This window comes from Pagrus pagrus, assembly GCF_965226575.1.
Source record: "Pagrus pagrus genome assembly, chromosome: 13".
Classification (NCBI taxonomy): domain Eukaryota; kingdom Metazoa; phylum Chordata; class Actinopteri; order Spariformes; family Sparidae; genus Pagrus; species Pagrus pagrus.
Window position 1 is genome coordinate 22,061,641 of NC_140197.1, and position 20,254 is coordinate 22,081,894.

General features: G+C 42.4%; 1 protein-coding gene across 1 annotated transcript in view; it reads right to left on the reverse strand.

The window, feature by feature from the left end:
* Positions 1-4,555, reverse strand: part of ngfra (nerve growth factor receptor a (TNFR superfamily, member 16)) — a 30,350-nt gene extending 25,795 nt beyond the window's left edge. Inside the window, exons 1-2 of the mRNA XM_084371805.1 lie at positions 4,119-4,555; positions 662-824 (exon numbers count right to left, since the gene is read on the reverse strand). Of these exons, the coding sequence (XP_084227931.1) occupies positions 662-824; positions 4,119-4,157 (202 nt within the window). The 5' untranslated portion in view covers positions 4,158-4,555. The remainder of the gene's footprint in view (positions 1-661; positions 825-4,118) is intronic.
* Between the last annotated feature and the right edge of the window lie 15,699 nt (positions 4,556-20,254).

The following is a 20,254-nucleotide window of genomic DNA, read 5'->3' on the forward strand; positions in this document are numbered from 1 at the left end:
GCGGATGATGACATGCAGTTGTGCAGCTGTGCATCACTCACATGTGTTTATACTGTATTTGATTGTCTCCAGATTGATGTTAATCCTCTTACATTGACAGGAAGTAGAGCTTTTTGCAAAGTTTTAGCATCTTAGTGTTAAAACCTTTTCCAACGTATTAAAGAAAAACATATTTTGACCTGATCGAGAACAGATTGAGAGCAGCAGGAACCGCGCTGGAACCACCAAGGATGAAAACTGTCAGAAGTTTTGTTTGTTGGCATTTGTTATGTTTGTACAAAGCTGCTATTTAGCACTTTGAACGCTGCAAACGGAGGCGGCAGCACAGACTTTCGAGACAGATATCTCAAAACCTTAGAGCATAAAACTGCAAATGTTTTGCTTCCCATTTCTAATATGGCACCTGTTACAAGTTGCAACATGCCAAGTATTAAGCCCTAAAGCTTGTCTGTCCCTATGAAAGTGGGAAACAGAGGTGAGGTCTTTTGAGCTGACAATGAGATTAAATTATATTTGCTGATCTATAAAGCATTATTAATGATTTATAAACTTTTTATTAAGTCATTTGATGAAAGGGTTGGATGATGCATTAACTGAATTGAGTTTGATCCGCTGAGTGCACGCGCAAATTACATGCAGATGATATAAAATGTCTACTCACTGTCCAAACACTGGGCACAGACAGTCTGCGTGGCGCCGCATTTCTTCACCACTCCCTCTCCAGGTGGACACTCCAGGCAGCATTCTCCACTGGAGGTGTACTGGCCGGACTCACAGGGGAGCGCCACGGCCCGCTCCGTCTTCGACGCCAACACTAAGGCCACCTGGCACACCGGGACAGCAGGAGCGTACATGAGAGGGAGCAAACTTTCACACATATACAGACACACACAGCACAGGGCCACTGTGACTCGAACATACACAGCAAAACAAATTGATGAAAATTGCTGCCAGGTGTCCAACCTGTTCCTTAAATCCGAGCGCTATCAGGATTCATCATAAATCATGTTGTCTCCACCTACATTAGACACACTTTGAACAAGGCAGTCGTCTAAACTGCCTTAATAGCTCCCCTGAAGGCACATCAGCTCTAATAGTAAACTTGTGACACGCTCCAGACGAGGCAGTAACCATAAAATCATGTGTGCACGACATTATACACATGCCTCTCCTAATTAGTGTCTAAAGGTGAGAGTGGCTGTGAATGTCCACCTCTGCTTCCGATCTACGCCGACACACACACACACACACACACACAGAGCGACACACACACACACACCTTTTCTTCTATACTTGCGAGGAACCTTATGCATTCCTTTCCACCTAATTCCCGACTGTTTTCATGTTTAAATCCACACCCGAGCCTAAATCTGAGTGGAACTGTAAGCCTAAATTAAAAAAGAAAAACTTAAAGGGTCCCATATGATATAAAGTTACATTTCCAAATTTTAAAGTAGGTCTAGCCGCTACATAAAATCTGTGAAAGTATCGATAAGCTCTATCCATGGCAAAATCCAAACAGCTTGTATTCAGAAACTTTTCCTTCAAACAAGCCGTCAGGACTTCCCTGAGTTTGCGATGTCACAACTTTATAGTCACGACCCTCACAAGGCCGTGGTTGCAAAAACACCAGCAGAGCTGATGCGGAAACAAAGTGGTCTGCTCAGGCCTGTGAGAGCTGACCAATCAGAGCAGACTGAGCTTTTGAGGAGGGAAAAATATGAGAAAAATCCTTTTTTTGATCATTAAAGCATGTAAACACTGATATTAGGGAGTTAAAAATCCCGATATCGATTGATCAGCCTGTAAGCACATTTTTTGCCACAAATTATTATTGTTATAGTTTAACAATAAACTTTATTGTCTATTGACACATCAGTGCACTGAAACAATAAACTTCACTCAGAATCTAATACTTATAAATGACCCCAAGCATCGTTTTCTGTACTGTGTACTTTAAAACCAAAAGGTTTACATAACGGCCAGTATCGTCAGCATATAGGCTGATATATCTGTTATGGGCCGATATCGACCGGAAATATCAGCCACCCGATATATCGGTCAGGCTCTCAAAGTAGTGAGGACTTGACTTATCCTAACTTTAACCAAAACATAGGTCCAAATAGTACAATTTAATGTTTTACTTTGTAGGGACTTGTTTGTTTTTAACTAAATGGTAGATGCGTCTCCATTGTGCGACTGTGAGGACATATTTTTGTTCCCAGGGGATTAACAGAAGCACACATACGCACTTTTTTCTTCACTCTCACTGCCGAGGTGATAAAGTTGTTCACACGTCTGATTCCTAATTTGCATGTCGATCACAGGTGCAAGTTTTACCTTGCAGCCATTGTACTGTTGATTCATTTGCTGCATGTTTCTCTCTCTGTCTGACACTCAAGTATTTCCGTACATAATATGGTTTGAATTTCTATCATTCACAGTTCGCTCCTCCCTCATCCCCTCTAATCTGTCTAATCTACTCCAGTTATCTCCCTCACCCTCCTTCTCTTGTTGCATTTTCTGTCCTCTCTGATCGCATATCCACTGGCGAAAGAACTGAGGCTTGTTCCACTGCTTTTGTATACAACAGTTTTTGAATCAAAGGAATTCATACGCTGACGTTTCAGAACAAAGAAAATCATTCTACTGAAACACTTTCATGTCCTGTGGCTTTTATTATGTAAGGACAGAAAAACGCTCATTTCCACTTAATTCACATTTGCTGAGGCGTCAATTCAATCTTCTCTGTCTTTTTCTCCCCTCGTCTGTCGCTCCCCTCCCCTCCCTCCCCTCTCTGCTGTCCCTGCTTTCATTCAGAAACAGATGTACTGAGCGGCGAGCTCTCACTCTCGCTCACATTTGTCTTGCTCACTACTTCCCTCCTCTAGTCCTTCCACCTTCTGCTCTCGTTGTGGGTTTTTCACTTCTCCTGACTCCTCAACCTGTTCCTCCTCACATTTCTGCACAGATCACTGAGTGTTTTATCAGCATTAAAGTCACGTATGTCGTCTGCAAAAGTGAACTTTGGATGCAGCCCAAAACCTCAAGAGGGTTCCCTCTTGTATCTGCAGGGGAAGGATTCATGTCCCTGACTCCTGCGCCAACTCCCTTTCCTGTGACATTTCCCTGGAATATCACTCAGCTTAAACACAGATGAACGGCAAAATCAGCAGCAGGAGCAGGCATCCACACACACACACACTCCCAAAAAAACAAAAAACGTACAGTGATCCAGCTGTGATATGCTTGCTTTGTATTCTCCCCAATTTCATGGTCAATTTGTGAGTTTATTTCTAAATTTAATTCTACCAAAGTGCACCCGACCGTCGCCACCCTTCCAACCAGCTGTCATAACAGAGTGTCCCCTCGCATCCAGGGCTGTGCACGTGATGACTGAGCTGTGCACAGCCCAATTAGACCAGCTGCTGTGGACATACCAGAGCGCTGGGAGGATGTGTCCTCCACTCCACCGTAAATCAACTTTTTTCACATCATCAGAACGAGCCCCATTTGTGTTACAAAATCAGCCAAACAATGCCGGATAAGAATTTAATGAATCAATTAACTTTCCATAAGCCGCAGCATCTTTATCTCTCAGATTTACATTTATTGTTAATGCTGTTATAAAGTCTGAGCCCAGGCGCCTATCAGCTGGACGCAGTGAAGCGAGGAATCTCAGTTTTCCAGACACTAATCCGAGCACGGCTGTCTTAACTTTTCCTCCCTGGATGAGAACCAAGAAGGAGGCAAGTGGAGCTGGAGGGATGCACTGTAAGTTGAGAGTAATATATAAAAAAAAAGTGGTGCATTGGTCCTTTAATGGGACTTAAACACCACACAGCTGACACAGTCTGCATTTAACACCCTGCTCATGATATCACACGCATCATAAATGGCACAAGAGCTCTGAAGTCAAGAAAAAACTCAGCACAAAAGTCCCAGAAAAGATTATTAATCAGCAAAATCACAGACTAAGATCCTCTGGGGATATTAAAAGCAGCTTAATGAAACATCATTAAGACTAAATTAACATCACAAAGTGTAAAAGGTCTCTAAAAACTAATCTGCATAGTAATGAAGCAGGATGCACACTCAGTACAGTACAGACTACTCACCAAAGCGCACAGAATCACCAGAGATAAGGTAGTAGTCATCCTGCGTCGCCTGCTGGAGTCGCATAAAACAAATCTTGTGCAGAGAAGGCAGCGCTATGTGGAGGAGGAGGTGGAGGAGGTGGAGGAGGAGGAGAGCCGCTCAGCAGGAGTGCTCATTTTAATCCCAGGATTTTTATCAATGAGTCCGCACCATCACGCGTCCGTCCGGCCGGGACCTCTGGACTGGAGTCAGATGCGACTGTCGGTGCGCACCCCTCTTCAGCTTCAGCAGCACTACACAACACCTCACAGAGAGGAGGCAGAAGAAGAAGAAGAGGAGGAGGAGGAGGAGACCGTCCTGTCCGGAGTGCTGCTCAGCTGCAAGTGCACTGCGGAGGAGGAGGAGGAGGAGGAGGCGTGAGGAGCGAAGAAGAAGAGGGGGCACGTCCACCCTCCGGTTTATTACCCCTGATACTCCCGCAGTGACACCATACAACCTGCTCCTCTCTCTCTCACTCTCTCTCTCTCTCTCCCTCGCCCGTGCGCTAGTCTCACGTGAGGTCTGGTTCAGTGCAAAATAAGTCATAAACATGATTTACATTTATTGTTAAACATTAATATCCAACACATTCAGCAGCGTCACATCAGCTCCACGTCTCTCTGTTTAAAATAACCTGTGTTCATGACTTCTGCGCACTTTGGAGCTGATCCCGCTCCACAGATGGAAAACTTACACTTGATTTACAGACGTATTCCTGTGATGAGTCATAACTATGACATAAAAAAAAAATCACCTTAAAAATTTAAATTATTAGATTTTTTTGACTTTTTAATCCCGTAGTTTTTACTTTGTATGTCAGAGTTTTGACTTTTTATTTCATAATCTCAACTCTTATCCATAACTATGACTTTTCAGTCTCATATTTATGAAATGTCATGATTCTTAATATATGTTTTAATATAATTTTGACTTTCTGTTTCAGAATTTTGGCTTTTATCTTAAATGATGATTTCTTATTTTATAATTTCGACTTTTTTTCTCGTCACTATCACTTTTATCTAATAATGACTTTTTATTTGACAAATTTGACATTTTATCTCCTAATTATAACATTTTATCTTAAAATGATCTATTTTAAGGTCATCATTTTGACTTTTTAAGTTATAATTTCGACTTTTATCTCATAATTATGATTTTTTATTTCATCATTTTGGCATTGTATTTTAGAATTTTTACTTTTATCTTAATTATCTATTATTATCTCATAACCTTTACTTGCTGTTTTATCATTTTTCTTTTTTATCACCTCATTATGACTTGTATTTCATAATTCCGACTTTTTATCTCGTAATCATCACTCTGTAGCTCATATTTATGACTTGTTTTTCAGAAAGTTTGACTTTTTCTCTCTTAATTATGACTTTTTATCTCTTTTTTTAGACTAACCGTGGCAGAAATTGGCCTCCATATGACCATGTCCATTGTTTTAAGTGAGTGAACTGGACTTGACTGTACAGTGCACTCACCTCCACCCAATCCAACACCTTTGGGATGAACTGAACCATCGACTCTGAGCTCGGTCTTATCCCTGAACATCAGAGGCTGACCTCACTAATCCCTGCAGCTGGGCTCCAAAATCTGGTGGACAGCCTGCATCCAGTGGGGTAGAGGTTGTTATAGCAGCAGATAACAAGAACTACATGTCTAACAATCACATATGAGTGTAATATAAGCACCTCCACATGCTTTTGGCAATATGGTGTCCACCTCTGTCATCTAATCTAATCTAAATTAATTGTTCTTGAGACCTCGGCAAAAGCTATTTTCTCTACGTGTGTTTCTAATATTGTTTTATTTTTCACATTTGCAAATGAGGAAGTCAAAACATTAGACCCCCACAAAGTAGAGCCAGGAAACCTACCCTGAGAATTGTATCGGCACACAAACATCTGAGGAAACCTCAGGGATAACAGGTGTTTCTGTTTTTCTATTGATCTACTTTTTTATGCTCTATGTCTGATGAGCCATGTGTGGAACGGTTCATACATCTTAAATTAGCTTTGTGACTTCACAAAACAAAAGCCTGTGTGTCTGAGCTAATTACCAAGCAACATCCAAGTCCAAACATATCACACACTACAAGGTGCATTATCATCATGTACCACAGGAGGGCGCCTCAGCTGAGCTCAGAGCAGCAGCAGCACACTCAGGCTGTGTGTGATGATCTTGAGCTTAACAATGAAGGGTGAGGTTGTTCTTCCCTAAAAAGCAGTCAAAGGCTTCATTTTTATTGAGGTTTAATGTGTTACTTTATCAAATTAAGACTGTACAACAAAATTATATAAATGGATGATCAAATAATAAATAATAAATACAAAAACAACTAAATATAAAAGGTGGGATGAAAAGGAAAGAAGCTGCTCTGGAGTCTGGTGGTACGCCAGTGGTTACTCCTGTATTGCTTGTCAAATGCAGCCCAGTCACCAGGATAAAATGTTGGCATTTAATGTTTCTGGTTCACATCGAGAAGTCGCAACATCTCCAGCTGTGTTTGTGGCGACTAAAACAGATATTTTAAGCCAGAACATGATCGTTTCCTAACCCTAACCAAGTGGTTTTTATTCCTTAACCTAATCAGATTATTAGCACAGTGGTGTCACAACATGAAATGGAGAATTGAACCTAAAGAAAGAAAAGGTGGCAACATAAAGAAATGTAAAGTTTCAACATATCGATGCTATTTTAGTTTTAGGACTGGTCAAAACAGTGTTTTTCAGTGAAGTTTTCCATACATTATCTTTAATAACGAGATGTTTTGTTTGTTTTATTGTGACGATTAAATTATATCCCATTGTTTTTCACGACACTCATAATACATTATTGTGCCGTAGTATTTTCAGAAACCTTCTGAACTTGTTGATGTCTGTTGAGGTTTGGATCATATGCATCCATTAGGCGCTGCCTGCCACATCACGGGTATTTTTTATTTTTTTGTTTTTCTGTCAAGATGATACTAAATTTGGAGCAACCACTCCAAAACCACTAATGCACATCTCAGCATTGTAATTGTGTTTGATGCTCACTGAGGTACTTAGCCTTTACACTTAAAGGAAAAACCAGTGTTGATGGATATTGATCCAAGACAACGTGACGATGAGCAGTCACCAAAAAAATGGATGGCTTTATCTGCGTCCAACCTTTTCCTGGACCTACCTCCCTGTACGATCCTCCTGACGCTGCCACTTCCACCTTCTCCACAGCGATCAGGGACGCAGAGGCCGATGCCCCTGAAGAAGAAACAGCAGCCACAAGGTGATTTAGTTACACTGTTGAGATCCGAATGCTCTCCAGTATTGATCTAGGGACACATCAATTTTCCCACTTCCTACATCCTCCTTTGAGATCAACCCTGCAGCACCTCGGACTAACCCCCATTCTGATGACACTGACTGCACTCTTCTCCATCAGTTAAGTCTTCGTTGATATTGTATTCACAGTCTTATTGTCTCTAATCACCACGGTGGGAGTAAAGCTGCTGTATAGGGAGTCACTGTTTGGCTGAAGCTCCAATTCATCTGTCAAATAAAAGCTAATAATTAACATTAACAATCTTCCAGCCACGTTGTTGTTGATCAAAACAACAGTGTAACAGAGATGTACTACAACTCCCAGCTGAAATGTATCCATCCAACAGCCAGAAATAGAAAATGTCCTCTCAATGTGAGCTCTATTAGTAGTGTTATGGATATATGGATATGTGCTGACAGGGCCTTCGGTAGGATACATGTATTTTTCTTCTGTACATATCACATTTCCAGCCGTGTGATTGGTCAGCGAAAGGAAATGTCATGTCAGTCTGCAAGGTCACTAATAAAATACAATCTTGATGAACACGGCTGGCCGGCCGGCGGAAGTCATTACAGCGAGTTACTGAGGGGCAGCAACACATGAAATTGCCTGGAACACAGTTCATTGTGCAAACATGTTTTTTATTACGGCGAGCTGCGACTGTAAGTGCCGATGATGATCCTACATTTAAGATACATTTCACAAACAGGTGTGTAAAAATGTAAAAGGTAAAGTGTCTGCAAGTCTCGGCCGTGAGTCAGATTTAAAAACCTAACTTGGTCTTGTTGATTTGACTTTTTTTTACGGGAGCTCACAACTGTTGAACTGAGTCACCACATAATAACGGGAGTAAGTGACAATGGATGTTGATGTGGCGGACTGTTGGTCTATCCGTTATTGCCGCGTTGGCGTTGTTCCTAGAACATCGTAATCAATGTCGTCCAGGACCATCATTTTGACTAAACTTGGGCAAAATAGCTACAGAAATGACATGTTGAGCAAGCTGCTGTGGTTGAGTGGGCTGAGAAGAGGACTCTCAATCAGGAGACCAGGGATTTAATCCTGTTTAGAACATACGCCACTCAAAATTAGTGATAATTGGGATATTTTAGTGTTTATTCTGTGACATTTGAATAATTATTTTGGGTTTTGCGAATATTTTTGTTCCCAAATGCACATGCATGTATGCACCCATATCCCAGTACCCCTCACTAATTATGAGTAGCGTAGTATTATACAGTTCACTTATTATCTTCACACTATGTCCTCTTCTATTTTCCGTGTCTTTAGAGTTTGTTTTTTTGCAGTTTGGTTTGGTTTAGGGAAGTAAAAAATACTTGGGTTAGCTTTAGGAAAACATGGTTTGGGTTGAAATTGACCCTTTCGCAACATTAAACACATCTCGGGAAAAACAACTTCTCCCATGTGCAAATTCGTCTGGTCTTTTTCCCCAAGCTAAGCCAAGCTGTGATATTATTCAGTGATGGTCCTCTAACAGCACCAACACAAGCAATGCTTTTATTCAATGAATCGTATCATAAATTTGTTCGAGAGCATGAAGTTGATAAATCGAAAATGGCATTGTGATAAATTCAAGATCGCCACAGTATGAGAAGACAAATCATTAAGCTGAAGACGACGTATTGGAAATGTCCGGTTGTGTCTGTTTATGTGAGCCTCATCGACGACTACTGATGTCCCGTTTCATAGGAGGAGATTTCAACCACTACCGCTTGTAATTCTGTTCTGAGGGGCCAGGAGGCACTCGAAAACGAGGGGTAGGGGTAAAAACTGGTAATGGGATTGGACCTCCAACTACTATTGAGTGTCTGGCATATGCAGAGATGTGAATGACACATTAGTTAGTGTGCCTCCTATGTGAACTAAATGTTGATCATGTGGGGCAGTGACACTCATTTGACAAGTTACTTTTGTGAATCCAGTTTCTTTTGTCAGTGCACTAATTCATTTTTACAGTGCTTTTTGAGCACAATGGCAGACTTCTTGCCTTCAACCTTTATTCAACTTTCTTATAATGTGTGTAGTTTTTGCTTTACTTACTTGTGAGCAACATAAAAGACTCATTTCCATCTCTTTGTGATGGACAATAAAGTTTTTCTGATTGTGCTTCAGATTCTTGAAAACCTGTGAATGCAATCAAACTTCAATGTTTTGTTAGACGTCAAAATGCCTGCAGAACGGTCCACAGCGCTCAGTATTCAGACAGACACACTTTTGTTTAGGCTGTGTACGGCAGCACAATGCATTTGAAATGAATCAAAGGCAGAGGTTGAAGTAATGACTTTCAGCTTTAAGGGTCTTTGAAGGTTTTCATACCCATGTTGGATGAACTTTGCAGGAGTTGCGCAACTTTCTATACATACTCCCTCTAATTTATCCTGCAAACAGCCTAAAATTAAAGATAAAAGTTAAGTATTCATCCTGATTGGACGGGCTTTCAAGCCTGAACGTGGCACAGTAGAAGGATTTTTTTTGGCCGTGCATGTAAAGAGCAGAGATGATGCACATAATCAGCCACTTCATGGCTGTCATTCACATGCTGAGAGCTGGAGTAAGACAGACACCGTCCAGGTTAACACTTTGTTTAAAGCGTGGCTTGAGATCTAAAGGAAACCTGGAGGAATGTAATTCTTCTCTTTATTTCACATCTCGGTGGATATGAAACACAGATGTTTTGCTCTTTAGACACAGTCAAGTTGAGTCAAGACATGAGGCTCCTCCTTCGGTGTGACCGTGGGATGGTATTACAACAGCGCCGTGATTTCTTATGTTCCTGTGGTTTGGGTGACAGATTATGGCTGATATAAGAGTTGGATGGCCACTGTATAAAGTTATGGCCCAGCATGTGTCGAGGCAGTCCAGAGGATGGACGCCACATGTTTTTGCCAAGTGGGACATCACCTGTGACTGGTTACACATCTAAAAACAAAGAATTATAGTTCCCGTTTAAAACAGGCGTGGAGACGCATTCACCCTTCACAAATCGTTTGCAAATATAAACCACAAGAAGTCCGCGCTGAGAGCCGGAGCCGAGTCGGAGCTGCGGGGGAACGTACACTTTCCTCCTGGCAGGCTGTCTTTACGCTGTCATATTCATGGTTGGGATTTTTTCTCCCTGGTTAACTTTAACTCTGAGAGATTGCCCACGTCAACAATGTTAAGCTCAAATATCAGAGGCTCAAAGAGGGGAATAAAAATGGATTTTTAAGCGTATGATCCCATCAGAGTTGTTAAATGGGCCTTATTACAGGAAGTGCAGAAAGAGCTTTTTTAGAAAAATGTCCCCTTTTATTCGTGTAAAACAGATACAGTAAATACCATCTGAGCTCTGTGAACTTCCTCTTCAAAAACCCCTGGATTATTTTTTAGCCCAGACCGGCTGAAGCTGTAACCGATGGTTTTGAATATTCGGCCAATGGTTCCTCCGTCCCGTGGCTTCCCGACAATGACCAACATTTCCTGCTGATATATTTAGTCTGCCAGCACTTGCACACATTTTGCAAGCTGGGTTACATGTTCTGAGACACATTGCTATAAGCTTCCTCACTCTGAGTGAATTAGTTAAGCATAAATGAACTCCCCTGCTAATTACAGTAGGTGAGTGATTAAAGACTGCCACTGAGTTTGGATCCGCTGAACAGACCGGTCCCTAATTTTCCCTTCTGTTATTTTCATGTGTTTGTGAAAAGAAAAAGAAAGAGAAAAAAAAAGCTGTCCCCCTGGGTGATGCGCTTCAGCGACTCATGTTTACTCTGCATTTTCACAAAGCCAGATTTTTCTTTCTGAGTTCAAGAGCTATTTATTGGAAACATTGCTCCGGACTAAATCAAAGCAGAGAAGGCAAACTCCAAGACTTTTCATCATCTGTTGTTCTGGGATGTTCAAAGAATTGTTTTTTTTTTGGCCGTGTACTTGCAATGTGCATTCACTAGTGAAGTTGCAGGAGAGCTGACCTGCAGCCAAAAGCTCACGTTGGAGGCCAAGTTGGACGCAGAAACAAGCTTGGAATACTGGCAAAATAGTTCACTTCTGTAGTAGACACCAACGAACAGAAATACAAAGTAGCTCCTTGTAAAGTCTGATATAAAAACTAAGTACTGGAACGTGTTGAGTTCTGTTATTTAATGATTAGCTCTGGCTCAGGTAATTATTTTTTTTTAGGTCTGACAAGGTGCCCGATCTAATGCTGCGTTCTAGTCAAAGTCTGAGGTCAGAATGTCCGAGTTTAAATTCCCAATTTACGACCTCCAAGCGTTTCAAGTGCACAGTGCCAAAAGTTAACAAAAAACAGGATAACACTATTCACTTGGCAAGTGTGCACACAATTGATCCCTCAGCAGTGCAGCCTCAGTGCATGCATAAACAAATAGAGGGGCAAACAGCACACGAGGTAACAGACGCCGTTATACATTTTACTTACATGGAGATTTTATATTTGTAAGATTTCTTTGAGCTGAGAAAAACCATTTAATAAATCGCTGGCATCATCACAATGTAAAGTCAAAGGGACAGCCCCCTGCAAAATGATTTGTTTCACTGTCATAACTGGAGCCATTCGGTGCAATAAAATTTGGAAAGTGTAGAAGAGCCGCACGATTAAATTATTTTATCGCCATTCAAGCTAGCCGGGCGCTAAACCAAGAGTTCAGTCGGCGAAAGTCTCGAGTGTGCACGCTCTATGGGTCGCACGGCACCGAAGATCTGGGTAGTTTCATACCCAGGAAGTCGAGCTTTTTTGGCTTGAAAACGCCACTGAGCAGCTTTCATAGGAATGAACAGCGCTCTGCCTCCAACACTGTGTCCAGAATTAAATCAGGTCTGGCAGTCCCAGCACCTCCCCCAAAAGAGGAATACTCAAATCTTTGATATCCCCTGATGCTTTTTGTTGCAAGGGACATTTTAACAACTTCGGTGATCCCTTCATTTTTCATCCAAAAACATCATCCTCATCAACATTTCAACAAGTACCCATCCACCTCAGCTGTACTTCATGTATAGCGCTAATACGCATATGTCACACATGCTAACATGCAACATTAGCGTTGAGCTCACGGTAGAGATATGCCTGTAAGTGCTCACAGAGCTGCTGGCCGGCTCTTCATCTTGATGCCTTGTGTCATTCATCCCCATTAACAAGCATAAAGCCGCCCCCCGATCATGACATATGTGACCATTACTTAGACCACGGCTTATTTTCCATCTTGACACAGTTAAGTTTGTGCTTTTAGGGCTGAGCAAGCTCATTAAAAATCTGGTTTTGATGACATATAGTATCTCTATTTATGCGTTTCATGTTGAATGTTTTTATTAGAGGTTATTTTTCCAATCAGGACAACAATATACTGAGTAAAAAAAAATGTCAATTTACTCCCACACAACTGCACAGCAGATCTCCGGAGGTCTTTGTTTCTGCACGCAAGAAGAGTGTTTTGGAGCAAACCACGCATTTTTCAACTAAGTCTCTGTTTTTTTTCATTTCCTGCAGGAATAAAAAAAAAAAACAATGTCAAGAGATCTGGTGGGTGGTGAGATTACATCTTCTGAAAGATGAATTTAGGCTAAAATGGATGTTATTGTTCAGGTGGCGTCATTGAGTGAGAGCAAATGAGTGTCTGGCAACCATATTAGCAGTAAGTACCTGATTTTCTTCTTACTTCTTCTTCTTCTTCTTGCTCGTCTCCCTTTTTCACTCAGCTTTCATGCACCAAATTTTAAACTGTTTTGTTTAAATTACAGGTTCTGCATAAGCAGCATGACTGTGATCCACATGTGCAGGATGACTGTATCTCTTCAGAGAGGCCTAACAAAGCATAGGCGTATTCTTTGCAGACCCCAGAGGCTCATGTTCTTCACTCCCTCTGTGTCCAGGCCAGACGGCCACAGGAGGCCACAGAGGTGCAGTAAAGCACCAAGAGTCCAGCTTCGGTCTTGTCACGTTGCTGACCCAACACACACAGACACTAAACACCAAGCATTTCATACCTGACAAAACCAGACACACATATCTTTGAGCAGGTGCCTGGACAGCTGTAAAAAAAAAAAAAAGAAGAAGAGGCCACCAGTGCTCTTCTGTTTCTGTCTCGACATGGCTGGTGGTCAGAGCGTGCTCGTCCTCGGATCCCCTGCTGTCACAGGTTGTAAAACATGTGACCCCTCAGAGCAGATGACCCTGACGTACCTGGGAACCAGACGCTGAAAGGTGCAGAGGAAGAAACAAAGACAGGTTGTATTTACACAGGTGATGCTGGAAAAGATGAGGAGTTATCTCCCCAGCACCCTCTCCTTGCACTGCAGGAACCCTGAATAAGGTGCCACCTGGCTGGAGGCAGATCGGCAGAGAGCTGTGTATGTCATTTCCAGTCGAGAAACATCGGAACATCGCAGTGTGAAATTTGTGTTTTCTGTTTCAAAAGAACAAATGTAGGAAGATGGGCTATCTTAGCAAACTTAGCAAACACCTTTTTTACGTGAGATTTGACTCGAATTTAAACACACAGACACACTCATTGTCCCTGTGTGCCGTTGCTGATTAACGTAGCTCTCGGCTAATGAAGCAATCAGGCTGTTTGCGGCAGAAAAATATGAATAAGGCGAATAAACACAAATTATCCTGCAGTCAAACTTGCTTTGCTGGTGGTTAATACACCATTACACAGCCGCCGTTACTGATGAAACTCTATCTGATGTGACTCAGACACACGAATGTTCACAGATGAGGTAATGTTTTAAAGTTTTATCACCTTAATATTAGTCAGTTATTCCGTCTAAACTTTTTTATCATCATTTCTTTTTATTATCCCTTAGGGGCACTTTCAATGTAATTGTCATATTTTATTGTCTAATTGTCTGAATTATTGCCTTGATCAATATAAAAAAATTACAATTAGGACGTCTTAAGTGAAGCGCTGCCTCAGATAAGTCCATTTACGATCCACTCTAATCCAGAGAATCTGCTTTCTTACCTCCTTTGTCCGTCCCGTTAATGGTGACGCTTCAGCTAACCAGTATAAGCAGACAAATGGATGAGCTGCTTCACTCGAGGTGACGGTGATGGAATATTGATAGCGTCGACGTCTATCGCCGCTGCTCTTTGAGTGCATCGGTGGATAAATGCGCTGCTTCCTCTGCATCAATCAGAAAAGCCATTGTTATGATGCACAAATGTATTCAAATGTGAGAATTGCAATTATATCCTCGCTGCTTCCTCAAATAGAAGACACAGAGCATCTACATAATGCCCCTGCAGGCCGACACATTTACATTTCACTCCTCATGCAGAACGCCACGCCCGGGATCAAAGGAGTTTAATGTCAGGACACTGTTGTTTTAGGCTTTCTCTGGGCTGTACAAGCATCCTTGGATCGTGAAAGGCCACCGCTGATTTGACTTCTGGAGGGGAAAGGACGCACGAGAGGCCGGGAGAGAAATCGAAACAAATGAAAAGAGGCATTAGGAGCAAAGAGGAGGAGAAAAAGGAAGTCAAATGTGAGCTGTTGACTGAGAGCGAGCTGAGGATGAGTATTGACAGCAGGACAGAGAGGGGAGTAACACGATTAGCTGGTTGAACGGTATTGAATAGCAATCATAGATAACCTGATCCTCTTCCTCTACCTTCCTCCAAGCATCCTTTGCCTCCAGAACGTGATCGGCCAGAGCTCTGGACTTCCACAAACAGCTCGATGTTATTAAATAATATCGAGTAATGAAGGCTTTAATTCGTGCGTGCACTCCCTGAGCTTGATTGGATTTAACTGCTGCACGCAACAAGCAATCATGAGTCATGTTTGTTAGGTAGTGTAGTCATGCTGTGTTTCAGTCCTGTCGTGATTTTCTTCATCAACCTCGTGTGGGTCGGTCACGTTCACTTAACCGGCGTGCATGGCTGGATGCTAATGTCCCGGAAATCCTCGACACAGACACAAAATAAACCAATGCCGTGTGAGTTTGCTTATATACGAGTCTGTGTCTCCATACTATGAAACATGAAATCTGTATTCATCCGCCTGCTTGTCTTTCCCCTACTTGTTTTCTTCTGTTACGCTGTTTTCCAGCGACGTCGTCACATATCTCTCTTTATACAACATGCATCCTAATAACCTCTTTACATCCCTTTACGTTGTTGTCATTCAGGCCACAGAGCTCAGGCTTCTCCGCTCAACCACACCAGAAGACCAGCAGCTGCAGCATCACACAGCTACAGACGATTAAAATCAGTCAGCCAGATTTCATGTAGAAGATTGTATCAATGCCAGACTAAATTCATGGATCCTGCCAGGTATGAAACAACCGCAGCATGTTAATGTGGCACAGCAAAAAAACACATGCACGTTAAAGACTGTAAACACAGTGGTTTCTAAACTTCTGTAGTTTCATAATTTTCGGTTAGTTGTTTCCTGTTTTAATTTTTAGTTATATCCTCTTGCGTCTTGAAGTCACTTTCTAATCACTCACCTGTGCTCCTGGTGTTCCCCTCCTGTGTTCCTGTGCTCCTCCCCAGCCTGATTTTCCCTCCACACCTGTCTCACATCAGCCTTGTTAGAACTCCAGTGTCTCTCCACCTGCACCTCAACCCCTCGTTAGTTTAGTTTGTATTTAATACCTGTGTTGTTCCTTCACTCCTGGATGGTTCGTCTGTTTCCGTTCATGCGTCTCCTGTGCTCCTGTGCCTGTTCCCCCCTTCTCATGTGTTCCCTGTGTTGTTGATTTCTCCTTGGACTTTCCTTCACTTGTCTTGTTTTACTTGCTTTTTGGACTTTACTTGGTTCTGTCCTTCCTGGAAGCAAAGTCTCCTAATGTTAGCCCCACATGAGGCAAACATGCACAGAAAGAATATATCTATTCCAACTAGAGAGAAACTTTCAGATTAAGTGTTTAGCAAGAAATGTTTACCATGCTCATCAACATAGTTTAGCATACTGATACTGATCAAGTACAAAGCAAATGCAAATGTTGACCTGCTGGTGGTCCGAGCCAGAAAAACCAAGACCAAAGTAGTCTGCCTGCAGAGTAGACCGACATTGGCACACGCTGCTAGCATGGCAACTATCTGCTATAAATTGATCTTGTGAACCCTTTGAGGTTAGAAAACATTCCTCTAACCCCTTCTTACACAGAAAGTTCAAAAATCGTTCAAATAAAAACTGTTTCATATGTGTTTAGAGCCCAAACCCACACATTTCACGCTTTGCTGTTACTGCCATCCTGCTCACAGATAGCGGTGATGTTTTGAGCAGCCCAGATGTTTATATGCTCTATGATATATCTCTTATTTAAGTGCTTCTGACATATCGAAGTGATAAAACGCTGTGAAAGCTTTCTGCCATGTTGGCCGTCGTTGGGAGCGAAATGTCTGAAGGTGAAATCGACTTCAGGGTCAAACCACGAACCCAGTAAGCCTCCATTGATTTACAGGGGGCTCTCCTCTCATCCCTCGCTGTAATAGCTCTTGTAATAGCCACTTGTGAAGCAGATGGCGTCTAAATTTTTAACATACAACCGTGTTGCTTTTCCTCTTTTGTGGTCTCCAGTCACAGGGTTAATGATTTAACGAGTGAGACCTTCTGTGAAACAGACACATATTCAGAATGGACTGGAACTCGTTCCACTGGTGTGCAGTTATTTCCCTTAATTGCTTCCTGAACTTTGCCCTTGAGGTTTCCCCTGAGCCGGCGTATCCTGATGGGGCTCAGTGACAGACGTGGATTTGGGAAGATGGAAGAGAGCGAGTGTGTGTTTGTGTATTCATGTGTGTATGTGTGGTTGTTCGGGGTCCGGGCCAGGTGGCGGCAAAGCCAAATGTATCCCATTTAGATCTGACACTCACTCCTCCATCGCCTTCACACTTGAAGCCTGGTCTTAGTCAGACTATTTCTTAACTATTCCTGTGAAACGGTTCCCAACAGGCTAAACGTGATGTTGTAATGGGGGCAAAACGAACTTCAGATGGACTTCCCTCGCTGAAAACAAGACTTGGCATGGCTGCTGTGAGACTGACTCATGAAGACTTGACTTGATTTACATCCATCCCTCAGTCCAAAATCTGCATCACAAGATGGCCTAGCTTCACCTGGGGGATCCAAAAGACTTGACGCTACACACCTTACACACATTATCAGTGTTTTGACAATAAACCAAACAGCAGTAGTTTTCATTTTGTGTTTTCTGGATTTTATGCAATGACACCACTTATCAAAGCTCTCACATTGATTACATATATGGCAATTCCTGGATGTTGAGCATTAAAGAGCTCATCAGCTCACCAAAATTAAGACTTACACTTGACTTGTCAATGGTTCAGTGTGTTTCAAACCATCTAGATGGTAGAGACTCATCTGAACATGAAAGTGTTTAGATCTGTTCTGATGAGGTAAAAGCCTGCGGTTGTAGAGAGGGGCGATGTGCAACGAATTGTTCAGAGGGGGAAAACAGCACATACTTTCAGACAATCTGTTCTTGAATGCATTTATGGTTGAACACATGAAAAGTGACTCACAAAAGATAGTTCAACTCAAAGCCAATCTCTGCGTAAAGTGGGAGTGATTGTCAATTCAGAAAGTTCAAATAAGTGTCGGACAATGTCCCCAACTCTGACGAGAGCAGTTTGAAACATACTTATAACTTTTGCCTTGCCTTGACTCTGTGAGACTTCACTCTCAATATTTCAGACTTGAAAACAAAAATGTTTAAGACTTTTCAGACTTTTAGACTTGGTTTTATCCCGAACAATATAAGAAATGAAGCAAAAGGCATGTTTCACTGGCGTACTTTCTATTTATCTGTTTATGGTTCATGTTTTGGCTCAACTGCTTCTCACCGCTGGAAAACCCCAGTTTCTCCTTAAAATATCCGGTGGTTTCACACTCTGCCGTTGTGCTACCACCGCCCCCCTCTGACACATGAAAGTCATCTCTTATACATGCACTGTGAATATGACACAGCATGTTGTGTAGAAATGCAGGTATGAGGGGTATTTGAACGTATCTGTGGTTTGCAGAAGCGTATAATGCAAACATTTTATTGGGGCGACTGGGCCTATAAATGTGACATGGACACATCTGGAGCCTTCAGAGGAGGAGTTTTTTGTTATTTAGATGATTAATCTCTTGAATACCCTCCGTGCCCTCATCTCTATGTTGCTTACCACAGCTTTGTCCTAAATGTAGTTTCAGCCTCAACAGTAGGCACTAATAATTTCCATTACACAGCCATCACCTGGCCTGATCACCTGGTACAGCTGTTTCTGTGCTGCACTCTGTATCTCTCTCTCTAGTGAAGGATCACTGTGAGGCCGTGACGCAGGCTTTCTTTATGGGCTGTAAAGGGTAGAAAAGTTCAGATCTCCCGCTGAGGTGCACAGGTCTACACTCTACCGCGTCCCAGACATCACCCGCGGGAGACGTCATCGTATCAGAGCATGGAGGGAAGTGGAGGATGGATGATTCCTTTACACCAGGTCTAAATCATCCCTTCTCTTCCTCCATGTTCCCAGCCACTGCCCATCTCTCCGCCTGGCTTTCTTTTTTTTCCACCTGGAAAAATAGCAGGCAGTGAAACGTGATACGAGGCGGCGGGTAGGGGGTCGTGCTGGTCGCTGCGCTGTCCCGCTAATGGAGATGGATGTGGGCTCAAAATTGTCTCCCGAACAGCGCCTCGGCGATGGAGAGAGAGAGAGGGTGGAGATCCATTTCTGCTGCGCTTCCTCCCGGGCTGCAGGACTCCTTTAATGAGCACTCACGACTTGATTTGAGGGAGGGAGGGGAGAACTGCAGAGAGGATGGGATGGCAGAGAGAAAAAGATAGAGAAGGGAGAATGGGCTGAGGGACAATGAGCTGCAGGAGAATAGAGTGGAGGAATGACATGTTGACAAGAGAGGAAGATAGATGATAAGACAGCAGGGAGAGGGGACTGAAGGAGCAATGATATTCAAAGAGGTGCAATGCAAAGAGAGAAAGCCCCGAGATGAAGACTGACAGAGATAAATAGACCATGATTGCCTACAAATCACTCCTTTGCTATTATGCTCCCTGTAAGTCCATCCTAAAAATGTCTCCGTCCTGCTCCCGGTTGAGATTTCTCTTGTCTTATATCACAGTTATGGCAACATTTCCGGAGCTTTGAGGCTGAAGGGTTATCCGTCAACAACACTGTGGGTGATAAGAGGCGAGAAAAGAAGACCTCAGGTATATTTAGAGCTGAACTTCAAGTGTTTTATCTCAAAGTACAGCTGTTCTACTAGTCAAAGTGACTAAGAGTATTCAATCACCACTAAATGTCATCTCAAAAAGTGTTTCTTTGAGTCAGGCATGACTCAAGAAAGCCTGAAACGTTTTTCTCACAGTCACATACAGTGTAGTGTTCAGGGGTCCGCATGCTTTTGTGGTGTTGAATTGAAACTGCTGGAGTGTGTTTCTAATATTTTGGCTTCTCCACAAAAAGCAAGCGAGGCTGCCAAAAAACACGAGAAACACCTTTTTCGTATAACAGAGTCCAAAAGCAGACCACCACAAAGTACAGGCTCAAAGATCAACTGACGCTAGAGATGTAATGTTCAGGTGACCACAAACTTTTGGCCACATACTGTAGTGTGTGGAGATAAATCTGTTACTTTGAAGGTGCAACATGTAAGAAATGGCCACGTCAAACAAACAGGTGGCAGTTAGCTCAGTTAGCCGTGCAGCTAGCAGCCCACACTGACAGCTCAGAGTGGACATAACGCTGTTGTTTCTTCACATTCTGTTGATATTGTTGATTAATCTTTAAAATATTTTAAACACATATTGCACCTTT